Below are 13,291 nucleotides of genomic sequence, written 5' to 3' on the forward strand. Positions count from 1 at the left end.
TTAGATTTCTTTTTTTTTTTTTTTTGAGAGTGGTAGAAGTTTCCAGATCATCTTTTTAAAAATCTCCTCTGAATATTTCATTGTCCTAGAACAGTTTACATTTTTTATTGTTTCTATTAAAATAAAATATGCGAGTCAACTTGGCTTTTCACTAAGATGATTTTAAGATTTGTGGTACCTGGCTGGCTCAGTCGGTGGAGCATGTGACATTTGATGTCAGGGTTGTGGGTTTGAGCCCTATGTCAGGAGGAGAGATGACTTAAAAATAAAATCTTAAATTGCCTTTGTTTTAGCAATTTTACTCTGATATGCCAGGGCATAAAAAGAAAAAAATTGCAACCTCATTACTGGGGTACCTTGTCTTTCACAGGTTTGTTTTATTCTCAGCCATTAGCTCTTCAAATATTGCCTCTTAAATATTGTCTCCTTCTGGGACTTAAATTATATGAATCATTCACTTTCTCTGTCTTTTATGCTTTCTACCCTCATCCTGTATTTTCCAATCTTTTATTTCTTTATGTTTCATTGTGAATATTTTCTTTCGGCCTATATTCCAATTCATTAAATTTGCTTTAGTTTTATTATAGCTTCTATGTAACTAGGCCATTAACTGGAATATTATAATATCAAATTATAATAGTTCTATTTATTTACTTTTTTCCAAATCCTCTGCTTTAAGAAATAATTTCCAGTTTTCTGCTAAAATTGTTGATTTCTTCTTTTATCCCCCTGCTCATGTAAATGTCATTCTTCTTTTCAAAAAGATTTTTTCTTTCTTTATTTGTGAGAGAGAAAGAAAGGGAGCATGAGCAGAGGGCAGGAACAGAGGGAGAGGGAGAAGCAGACTCCCTGCTGGGCAGGAAGCCCAACTTGGGGGCTCAATCCCAGTACCCTGAGATCATGATCTGAGCCAAAGCCAAACACTTAACCGACTGAGCCACCAAGGCACCAAATTTAGTTCTTTAAAAGTCGGGTCACTCAAATCTTGGCATCCTCACAGCTCTGCTTCTAGTGTCTAGTATTCCTACTGGTTCTCATTCATGTTGCCTTATTTCTTTGTGTACCTAGTTATTTTTATTGGAGGTTGGATACTATACTTTAAAATCATTCTAGGAGTAGCTGGAGGCCTGAAATGATTTTATTTTCCTCCAAAGGAAATACATATTTACATCTGGAAAGCTGGGGTTACAATGAATCAAGATTATTGGAGGGTTTTTTTATTTTTAGTTTTTAAGTAGGCTCCACACCCAGCGTAAAGTCCAATGAGGGGCTTGAACTCACCACCCTGAGATCATGACCTAAGCCAAAATCAAGAGTCAGATGCTTAACTGACTGAGCTACCCAGGCACTCCCAAGATTATCCTAACGCAAACCACACCACAGTCTTTGCCAGAGCTGCCCCACTTACAATACCCTCTTACTTCTGGGCTGTAGTCCTTTGGATCCCAACCCAAAGCATGGCTTATTTTCCTTCGCCATCCCTGAATTTTCCCCCAGCCCAGTAACATGCTCTTTTACCTCAGCCCCTCTGCTGCCTGTTCTCAAATTAGGAAACATGTCAAGGGCACTATGGTCCAAAAACACGAAGCTCACCTCACTGCATTTCCACCTCCTCCCAGATCTTTACCCACTAAGTATTACCTCATTAGTTCTCCAGGGCCTTCAAGCAGATCTTTAATTTTGGTTTTATTTGTTCAGCTTTTGTCGTTGTCATCAGAGGAAAATAGAAAAATCAGTTGACATTATTTAATCCATCATCACTCTCTCATGGGAATTTGTGGTATTTTTTTTATCTCCTCTTTCTTGAGCCTTTGGATTCCAATTTCTTTTAAATTTTGTGGCCTCCTGTTTCAAAGTGCTATGCCACTACAGGGCCTCGATTTCTAATGATTTATTTACTCAAGTGGCTCTTTAGAGTCACGCAATTGAATTTGCTTATAGAGACATATGATGCACACTATCAATATATATTGTGGTTTCTCCACCGTAGGAACTGTTTGATTTCTGTATGACTAGAATATTCTTCTTTATGGCCCAGCACCGTCAAACCCTCAAGTCTCAGCTTAAGGGTTATATTCTCAGGAAAGTTTTTCCCAAGCTTTCCTGCATCAGTTGTGGGAGCTATGTGTCTTACTCTAGGAATTTAAGTGTGTAGAATAAATCATTTTGTTTCATTTTCTGTAAGCCTAATTAAATCTGGCATTGAGATCCCATCCCTCCATACTGCTGGAAAATTCAGCCTTCATTCATTTATTGGATTGGGTTCAGGGAGGCCTGTCCTTGTTGCCCAAATTAATACAAGAACCCTGATGTGTCTGTTGGGAAGCTGGGAATTTAATATATGTAAACATTTAGTTCACTGTGGTGATGGTAACCTCATTGTTCAAACTCACATGTTCACTTGAGGTCAAGATTGTGCATGGGAGTCCTTGACAGAACTGAATCCTTGGTGCCAGATATGGACCTAACTTCCCTCGGGGCACTCCATAGTTCCTGCTACCTCCCAAAATAGCTGCCAGAGATCTAGGTAGGGTTTCGTGCTACTTGAGGGACATACCAAGGCTGGAGGAATCTCCTTCCTCAGTGGGATTCTCACACTCTTTCCTGCAAAAATTTCTTAATAAATCCATGCTTTAAGGGGGTGGGGGAGGAAGGCAGTAAAGAATTTTCCTTGGAGCACCTGGTGGCTCAGTCTTCAGCTCAGGTCATGATCCCGGGGTCCTGGGATCAAGCTCAGCTTCTTTGGGCTCTCTGCTCAGCAGGGAGTCTGCTTGTCCCTCTCCCTCTGCTCTCCCCACCCTCTTGTGCTCCTTCTCTTGCTCTCTGTATCTCTCTCTCAAATAAATAAAATCTTTTTAAAAAAAGAATTTGCTTTTAGACACTTTCTAAGATCTTGGTCTTGCACACAAACCTCTACTTTAATGAGAGACAGTGAGCACCTGGATACCTGCTGGAAGAGAGGAGTGAAAAAAGGCAGCAAAAATAATTCTCAAAATAATGTCGATATATGATCCTGCAAAACATTTAAATCCATGATTGTGCATTTTAAAAATACATGTACCCATCCCATATAGCACCTACCATAGTTTCCATTTATCTATAAAATTATTTTAATATCAGTTTTCTTATCTCTATAATGTGATCTCCGTGATCACAGAGATCATGCCTAGTTTGGGTCACCACTATAGTCTTAAAAGCTAACATCATATCTACCAATAACAATCACTAAATAAGCCTTCGTTGAATTCATGAATTCATAGATAATTCAGTGAATGGTATTACACAAACTCCATCAGTAGAAAAAGTCCTAAAGTTAAATGTTTTACTTTCTTGTAGCTATCTCCTATATATAATCTGATTCCAGTGCAAATAAAAGATGCACACCTAAAGAAACAAAATTTGGAAAGTGCCATTGAAGATTACATCAATGAATTCAGTGTGAGAAAATGCGACCAGTGCAAAAATGGAGGTACCATAATTCTGCTAGAGGGAGAATGTCTGTGTTCCTGCCCAATCGAATTTACGGGCATTGCCTGCGAAACCAGTAAACGAAAAATTTCTAAAGGTGAGAACAACTTACATCATTAGGGACAAAGTTTTGAGGTGATTTATTTTGAAAATTAGCTCTTAAATTAATTTGTATGAAACTTCTAGATTTTCCACATAAACAGAAGATAAAAACTGAATGGATAATGAAAATGGACAAATCAGACTTTATGTGTCATCGAGCATGCAATTTTACATCTTCCGCATCTGCATTTAAACAGAAATGTGAAAAAAAAATTTAATTGTAATGACTGACCCCTGAACAACAGAAGTTGGAACTCCATGGGTCCATGTATATGGGTTTTTTTTACAGCACAGTATTAGAAATGTATTTCCCTTATGATTTTCTTAATAACATTTTCTTTTCTCTAGCTTACTTTATTGTAAGAATACACTATATATAAGACATACAACATATGTGTTAGTTGATTAACTAACTAGTGTTAACTAGTGTTAATCAACTATATTTATATTCTCAGTAAGCTTCTAGGCAATAGTAGGCTATGAGGAGTTAAGTTTTGGGGGAGTCAAAAGTAGTGCACATACTTACAATTGTGTGGGGATCAGTGTCCCTAAGCCCCCATGTTATTCAGGGGTCAACTATAATTTTTTAAGCAAATAATCAAAATTCTTAATCTCTCTAAAAATATTCTTGTATATTCCAGAGTTTTCTTTTTTTTTCCAGAGAAGTTTTCTTCACATGTTCTTATAAATACCCTTGAATAAGATGCACTTCACAGTTGAATCCCTAAGATCTACGTCTTTTAGTTTTGTTTTTTCAGATCGCAGGAAACAGATAAGGAGAATATAACTGTCTCCATAATTACAGTTGGTGTTTATGAAAATCTGAAATATCATTTATCATTGTTGAAGATACAAAAGCCTCCTCGAAATGTCCAAAAACCCTTGTAACAACCAAATTACCTTGTCATTAATGCTGTAGTGACGCTACCACTTTTATGACTCTTTATCACTTTCTCAGTGTATTTCTCCTGTCTGCTTCTGCTGCTTCTATGTTTTTTCAGTGCTTCCTGCATTCAAAATTCCCGAAGACTCTGTAGAGGATGTCATGGTAGACAGCACAGGTGTCCCTTCAGGACCTTCAAGCGCCCATCCCCCCACCTCCTAGGAGGATTACCCCCTGACGGTTAATGGCTGACATTTCACACATTTCAATTCTCTTTAGCAATTGCCCTGTAACAAGGAAGCGACCATGCCCAAGGTTATGCTCCCCGACCTGAGGGAGGCTCCTATCTGATGACTAGTCCATTGGTTGGTATTTGATAAGGCAGTCCTCTTGCCTCAGGTGGGACAACTCTGAAGCACCCTCCAGCTTCAGAGCTCCCCACGTGATTTGGTGAAGCTTCAGTTGCAAGAGCGTTACAATTGAACTTCCCCTTATTCCTAATTTTGCTTTCCACACTCCTAACAGATTTTTTCCCCAAAGAACACACACTAATAAATATGAGGCATACAAACTCAGATTCTCAGAGTCTGTTTCCAAGGGCATGCTGTTAGAATCTGATTGGATCAATTGAGTTTTATTCCATTATCCAATACATAGTGTTCCTAAAACAGGATGAGTTTCTAATGATAGCATAAACTCCTGGTCCTCCTTATGTCTGTTCTGTAGACAGTGGACTTTTGCCAAGGTGCAGATTTCTGTTCCAAATGGATATGGCCACAGGAGCAGGGTCAATTTACCTAAAATATGACCTTTATGTGTTTGCTTTAATTAAAAACAAAAACTAGACTGTGGGCACAGAAGGTGCTTGAGACTCATGGATTCACAGTAAGATAGCACATGTAAAAGACTAACAAAGGACTTGAATTTGGGGAAAGTGTTCAAAAACTATTTGGCATTATTATCATTGATGCCTATTTCTACATCTTTTTTCTATGCAAGCAAATAAGAAATGTACACGTATATATATTTAGATAGATGATAGATAGATAGATGATAGATGATAGATAGATAGATAGATAGATAGATAGATAGATAGATAGATAGATAGATAGATAAAGAGAGAGAGAAAAGAGAGAGAGAGATTTTTCTTTCCCCATTTTTGTTCTTTGCCCAATGGTAGTAAAGTATATACATTGATCCATACGCTGATCTGGCTTTTAGCACTTAAATCTTAAGATCTTTCTTTATTATTTATTTATTATTACTTATTCAATTTATTTAAACCAAAACAAAGAGTTCCCCATTTCTCTCACCCCACCTCTCACAACCACCAATCTATTCTCTGTACCTATGAGTTTTATGTTTTGTTTGTTTTTCTACTTTTCAGATTCCACATATAAAAGAGATCATATAAAAAAATAAAATAAAATAAAATACAATAAAATAGATCATATAGTATTTCTCTTTCTCTGTATGACTTATTTCATTTACTATGATGCTCTCAAGGTCCAAAGATGTCCTTCTTTTTTGTGACTGAATATTCCATTGTGTATATATACCACACGTTCTTTATCCATTTATCCATTGATGGACACTTAGGTAGCTTCCATGTCTTGGCTATTGTAAAAAATGCTGCAGTAAACATAGGGGCGCATGTATCTTTTTGAGTTAATGTTTTAATTTTCTTCAGATAAATACCAAGAAGTGGAATTGGAGGATCATATAGTAGTTCTATTTTTAATTTTTTTAGGAGCCTCCATGATATTTTCCAGAGCAGCTGGACCAATTTACATTCCCACCAAGAGTGCACACGGGTTCACTAACACTTGTTATTTCTTGTCACATCCTCACTAGCACTTGTTATTTCTTATCTTTTTGATAATAGCCATTCTAACAGGTGGGAGGTGATAGATAGCTCTTTGTGGTTGTGATTTGCATTTCTCTGATGATTAGTGATGCTGAGCATTTTCATGTACCTATTGGCCATCTATATGTCTCTTTTCTGGAGAAATGTCTATTCAGATCTTCCGCCCATTCTTTAATCAAATTATTTTTTTGCTATTGAGTTGTAGGAATTCTTTATATATTCTCTATATTAGCTGCTTATCAGATATATGGTTTGCAAATATTTTGTTCGTTCAGTAGGTTGTCTTTTCATTTTGTTGATGATTTCCTTTGCCATGCAGAAACTTTTTAGTTTCATGTAGTCCCACCTGTTTATTTTTGCTTTTGTTGCTTTTGCTTTTGGTGTCAGATTCAAAAAGTCATTGCTAAGACCTGGGTCAAGGAGTTTACTACCTATGTTTCCTTCCAAGAGCTTTATGGTTTCAGATCTTATGTTCAAGACCTTAATCTATTTTTAATTAATCCTGGCCTCCTGTATTATTTTCCTGCTTTTATCTCTTTGAAGATGTTAAACATATTCATTTGGGAGCATCTCTTAAACTGCTCCAGAATATATAGTTTCTGCACTGCAATTGATTTGTCTGTTAAGTGTACTAACTCATTTTCATGGCATTCTTTTCAAACTGGTATTTCTTATTATATGTTTAATCCTCAGTGTAGTTTCCTGTGGGAATCCTGTTACTCTTAGTATTCTTAGGGTTAATTTGTTTCTTGTGAGGTCCTGTTGTTTTCATTTATTTTGCACCAGTTTTTTATGTAAATGTCTTGGTTCAGTTTCCACATTTTGTGTTTGATGAATAATGAAGATCAAGTTCACCATCTATATACATAATAGTTTTAAGGAAGCTAGTGTCTTCTGGTTGACCTTTCGCAACTAACCCAGATTGGTCCACCAGCTCCTTGATGAAGTCTTTCTTGCTGAATCTTTCTCTTGAGGAGTCTCTTCCTGATATCCCATTTTCGACAAAATATTCAGTTCCAGCACCTTATTTAAATCATGAGATTGAAAATCTTAAATCTTAAACATCACCTTTCTTTAACGTACTATTTACTTCAAGTAGAATGCTCTCCAACTTTCTCCTCCCTCAACCAAACTAACCTCCCTTTTTTTTTTTATTCCCCTTGTGTGTTTTCTTCTCCCACACCAAGGTTTCTCAGCTTAATGCTCACTAGATTTACCTGGCTAGCTTTTTTAGAAAAACCAAAAACAAAAACAAAACAGATGTCCATCCACGCCAGTTAAACCAGAACCTTTGTGGTGGATCCTTCCTGGAGCATGATTCTTTTTTTCCTTTTCTTCTTCCTCTTCTTCCTCTTCCTCTTCTCCTCTTGCTCCTCCTTTCCTCTTCCTCCTCCTCCTCCTTCTTAATTCTCTGGTTATGCAAAGAGTGGAAAAACCTTCCTTCTGGACCCAGAATAATTAACATCTCTTCACTGAAATCTCCAATTTCTCCAAGAATCGATTCTGTCTACACTTTCTGAGCACTTTTCCCTTTGCTCTTCCAGAACTAATAATATTTCATCTTTCTACACAAGCTGAAGATCCCTCTAGTTCGTAATGTGTCTACTATCTTGCACCCTGTTTTATACCCAGCATCTAGACAGCATCTGGCACACTGGGGTGCAACAGGATAAGGAGATAAATAAATAGATGGATGGATGGATGGATGAACCCAAAGTTGAAGTCCTATTAATCATGATATGATAATCCTTTGTTTTCTCTAGGTTTACCAGCCAAACAAAAAATAAAAAGAACAACAACTACAACAAAATAAACAAATAAACCTATTGACTTCTCCGGGATCAAACAAAAGTAAAAACCGGGACTTTGCAATTAAGGATCCTACCCTTGAAGATAGTTCTTGCTGCCAAATGGAAAACAACATGAACATCCAATTGACCTCTGAAATCTCTCTCCAACCCACAACGCTTCTTTTCCTCCTTAAACTCCTATGGTGTTTCCATTTTTTATCCCTGAATGAGCAGTCAGCAGTGAACTATGAAGATTACTTTCTCCCACAGTCAATGCCAGTCTCTGGCTAACAAACAAAATTAAAAAGATAGTGTTGGCTTTAAAAGTAATTGCCAAAGTACTTTGTATGATTAATATGTTCCACCAGGTCCATTATCCAAGTCCATGACATGCAATTTCATTCTTGTGTATGTCATTGCTTCTTGTTGGGTCATTCATCAGTACCTGCATTCATTCACTGAGCAAATACCTACTGAGTGCCAACCCCATGCAGAGCATGCTGCTCTTGTTAGTCTTAGCTCTCCAGTTTAACTCTATGTTTCCAAGGGAAGAAAGTATTATATTTGTAACCAAAACAATTAGGTTAAATCATGCAAAATGTCCCTATCCAAACATATTTTACAAAAAGAAAGAAGAAAGAAAGAAAGAAAGAAAGAAAGAAAGAAAGAAAGAAAGAAGAAAGAAAGAAGAAAGAAAGAAAGAAAGAAAGAAAGAAGAAAGAAAGAAAGAAAGAAAGAAAGAAAGAAAGAAAGAAAGAAAGAAAGAAAGAAGAAAGACAACAAACACACAAAAAACAAATAACCAACAATTTCATATGGTCCAGCTTAATACTCAACTTAATGAATTGTATGAGGTAAGGCTACCCACATAAGAAAGTCATCAAGAGAGCTGACTGTATGATTTTATATGTTAAATAGAGTGGTACTTAAGGCTTCAAAGCTTTTGAAAAGGTCTGAGACTTCCCCTAAAAACAACCCTCAAAATACAAAAGAAAAAATGCAAAATCAAAATTAATAAATGTTTAATAAACATGAATAATATGATCATATCAACTCCATTAATTGGTATTGTTAATAAACATTTCCTTCATTTATAAATAAATGTGTTAGTTTTTCCTCACTTCACACAAATTCAGAATGCACACAATTACTGAAAGATCACAGTAAATTATTTATTCGCAAAAAAATTAAAAGCACAATTTTTAACAATATTTTTCAAGTTCTTTTTCTAAGCAACAAAGGAAAGGGTTATTGGATATGGGATGCATTTTCATATGTTACATGTGATAGGGATGGAGCTCTAAAAATAGAAGTGCTGGCCTGGTCCCTTGGATATGAAAATAGCCTTGGGAGCCTAAAAGAATTCCTGTTCCCTGCCCCCAGAAACCTAGGCGAATCAAAAAGAATTTGGGTCTGTTAAATGCATGCAAATACTGAACACAGCTCAGATAACGCACTGTTAAGAGAGTTTCTGCTGTAGAGCATCTGGACTAAGGGGAGTTATCAGAGTAAATACTGAGAATGCCTTGCACTCTTTTGAATTATAAATGTCAAACAAGAAAAGAGCTGAGCCTCAACTGGACTCCCTAGGGTCAGCTTAATGATTTGTCAGAGTCCCTTTTACTGGAAGTGGAGGGGAACCGTGCAGATGCACTGGTTACCTCAAGATCTTCCAACGAACTTCCCTTCAATCGTGACATAGCTGGTAGAGCCTTTCCAGCAGGGTGCACCATTGAGACACCAGAAACGGCCCAACAGGACTCCGCCCCTGGGAGAACGCCTCTAAACCTACACTGAGGAAGAATCAGGAGAAATTGGGAGAGATGAGGACCTTCTGGCTGCTGGGCCTTACATGGCTCAGCTTGGCCTGTGGTTGTGAGAAAGCAGACTCCTGAGAAGGAAAGGTGGAGCTCAGTGCAGGCAGATGGGGCTCAGGGTATCCCCACCCCACATGCCCTCTGAGGGGCACTCCACAAACTCAAGGGAAGAAACAATTGGGGAAAATAGTCCTCTGTCTCAGGCATACATTCTGATGATTCCCCTGAAACCTAGCCTTATTAAGAGGACCCAGAGGAGCTGGATGGGCATTCATATTCTCTTGGGCCTAATGGGAAAAGCAGCTTTGGAGAATCACTATGGTTTTACATTTTTCCCTTTTTACATTCAAAACTCAGGTAGCTTATTCCTTCTATTGTTCGCCTGGTAGATAGCAACGTATATGGGGCAACTAATGAATGTTTGAGGTGTGGATCAACATCCTTCCCCTGGCTTTACACCACTATCTCCCCAGGGCCCTTTGACTGTGTACACAGGGGACACTGCATGCAACAGCCCACAATAACACCCTTGAGGTCGTTTCCCAATAGTTATTTATAAAAATAATCCTAAATGGTGGATAAGAGGCTAGGCTTAACTTAGGTTTATTTTGAAAGAAACAAAAGTATTCTCTCTCTCAATCACACACAAGCACACATATGTAATGAATTCACAGGACAAACATCTATCACTCTGCTCACCTCCAACTCCCCTCAACCTCTCTACTCCCACCTCGGGTTCGTTAGCCACGACCATGCTAAGAGCAGTGAAGTGGTTCAAGAGAAGGAAGTGATGTACTTTTTAACAAGAGACAAGTTACTAAACCCCCAAGCTCTAGGATACCCTAGGGGTGATAATGTTCACTTCATAGGATTTTGTGTTGATTTATTGAAATAATGCATTTAATGACTTTGGCCTTTGTAAACAAACAATAAACATGGTTATTATGCAAGGCTATTGATGTAAATCCTTCTGAATGTGACTCTAACATTAGTGACACTTAAAAAGTCAAAATGAGTAAATCTGAAAGCTGAGAATAATGTTTTATGGCAGAATGAGTTAGTACTTTCCTCTAAATAATTAGTGGTCTCAGTGATTTTTTTTTGAGGAGTTTTTTTTTTTTATTGTAGCAATATACCATTTTAACAAAATTTTTTTGTAGAGAAGGAGCAGGAGACTGGCAGAGAGAGAGAGGGAGAGAGTATCTCAAGCAGACTCTCCAGTGAGGACAGAGCCAAACACAGGGCTTGATCCCACAACCCTGAGATCATGACCTGAACCAAAATCAAGAGGCAGATACTTAACTTTCTGAGCAACCCCAGGTCCCCTATTTTAACCATTTTTAAGTGTACAGTTCAGTGGCATTAAGTATATTTATATTGTTGTGCAACAATCACTACTACCCATCTGCAGAACTTTATCATCATACCAAACTGAAACTCTGCACCTAATAAGCAATAACTCTCCATTTCCTACATCCCCAGCCCTGATAACTACTATTCTAATTTCTGTCTCTGAATTTGACATTTGTCCTTTCACATCTATTTCACTTAGGGAATATCTTCCAGCATATATCAGAATTTCCCTGTATACAATATAGAATGTTTTCAGCCTTAAAAAGCAATGAAATATATGTATTAATGCTACATTTATATATTTATGATACATATATCACATTTTGTTTGTCCATTTCTCTGTTGCTGGACACTTGGTTTGCTTCTACTTTGGGGCTATCATTTATATATATAAATGAACATGAGTGTACAAATATCTCTTTGAATCTGCTTTCACTTTTTTGGGGCATATACCCAGAAGTGGAGTTATGGGATAATAAGCTAAATCTATGTTTAATTTTTTAAAAGATTTTTAAGATTTTATTTATTTATTCATGAGAGACACAGAAAGAGAGAGAGAGGCAGAGACACAGGCAGAGGGAGAAGCAGGCTCCATGCAGGGAGCCCAATGTGGGACTCGATCCCTGGTCTCCAGGATCACACCCTGAGCCGAAGGCAAGCATTTAACCACTAAGCCATGCAGATGTCCCTATGTTTAATTTTTTAAGGAACCACAATACTGTTTTCCTTAACAGTCGCACCATTTTATATTCCTATCAGCAATGTGCAAGGGCTCTAATTTCCCCACAGCCTGGTTAACACTCGTTAGTTTCTAGGTTTTTTAATAATAGCCATCCTAATGGATACAAAAGTGGTATCTCTAGATGGTTTTGATTTACATTTCCCTAATGATGAGTGATGTTGAGCATCCTTGCATGTCCTTTTTGGCCTTTTGTATGTCTTCTTTGGAGAAATATCTACTCACGTCCTTTGACTATTTTTTGATCAGGTAGTTGAGTTTATGGAAATTCCTTATATATTTTAGATATTAATTCCCTTTCATATATACAACTTACAAATATTTTCTCTGATTCTGGGGTTGCCTTTTTACCCTATTTTTTTTAAATATACATTTTTTTTTAATTTTATTTATTTATGATAGTCATCACAGAGAGAGAGGCAGAGACATAGGCAGAGGGAGAAGCAGGCTCCATGCAGGGAACCTGATGTGGGATTCGATCCTGGGTCCCCAGGATCGCGCCCTGGGCCAAAGGCAGGCACCAAACCGCTGTACCACCCAGGGATCCCTCCTTTTTACCCTATTGATAGCATTCTTTGATGCACAAGAGTTTTTCATGTTGATGAAATCTAATTTACCTATTTTTTCTTCTGTTTCCTGTGCTTGTGGTGTCATATCCAAGAAGTCATTTGATCCAACTTTGTGATGAAGCTTCTCCCTTGTGTTTTATTCCAGGAATCTTACAGGTTTTTTTGAAGATTTTTCTTTATTTATTCATGAGAGACACAGAGAGAGAAGCAGAGACATAGGCAGAGGAGTCATAGGCAGAGGAAGAAGCAGGCTCCCCATGGGGAGCCTGATGCAGGACTTGAGCCCAGGACCCCAGGATCATGACCTGAGCCGAAGGCACATGCTCAACAGCCACCCAGGTACCCCAGGAGTCTACAGTTATATTAGCTCTTATGTTTAGGTTTTTTATCATTTTGAGCTAATTTTCTATATTGTATAAGGTAAGGCTCCAGCTTCATTCTTTTGCATCATGGATATCCAGTTTTCCCAGTATCATGTATTGATTAATGATACTTTTTATTCATGTGCTAGCCTACTGCAATCAGTCAGCCTAGAAGAGACTACAAAAAAACAAACAAACATACAAGAAGGTCAAGATGACATTGAATCATTTCACAAATTATGTTCTAATAAATGTATTTCAAAGCTACATTATAGATTCTTACAAGTCCTCCTAATAGCATAACTAAGTAGTAGTATTGAGTTCCAAAAGGTACTATAGAA

At 37.5% G+C, this 13,291-nt stretch overlaps 1 protein-coding gene across 1 annotated transcript in view; it reads left to right on the top strand.

The window, feature by feature from the left end:
* The window catches only part of C9 (complement C9), a 59,811-nt gene extending 50,492 nt beyond the window's left edge, over nucleotides 1-9,319 (top strand). The window contains exons 10-11 of the mRNA XM_038535265.1: nucleotides 3,337-3,565; nucleotides 8,084-9,319. Of these exons, the coding sequence (XP_038391193.1) occupies nucleotides 3,337-3,565; nucleotides 8,084-8,133 (279 nt within the window). The 3' untranslated portion in view covers nucleotides 8,134-9,319. The remainder of the gene's footprint in view (nucleotides 1-3,336; nucleotides 3,566-8,083) is intronic.
* The last annotated feature ends 3,972 nt before the right edge of the window (nucleotides 9,320-13,291 follow it).

This window comes from Canis lupus, chromosome 4, assembly GCF_011100685.1.
Source record: "Canis lupus familiaris isolate Mischka breed German Shepherd chromosome 4, alternate assembly UU_Cfam_GSD_1.0, whole genome shotgun sequence".
In the NCBI taxonomy this organism is placed as follows: domain Eukaryota; kingdom Metazoa; phylum Chordata; class Mammalia; order Carnivora; family Canidae; genus Canis; species Canis lupus.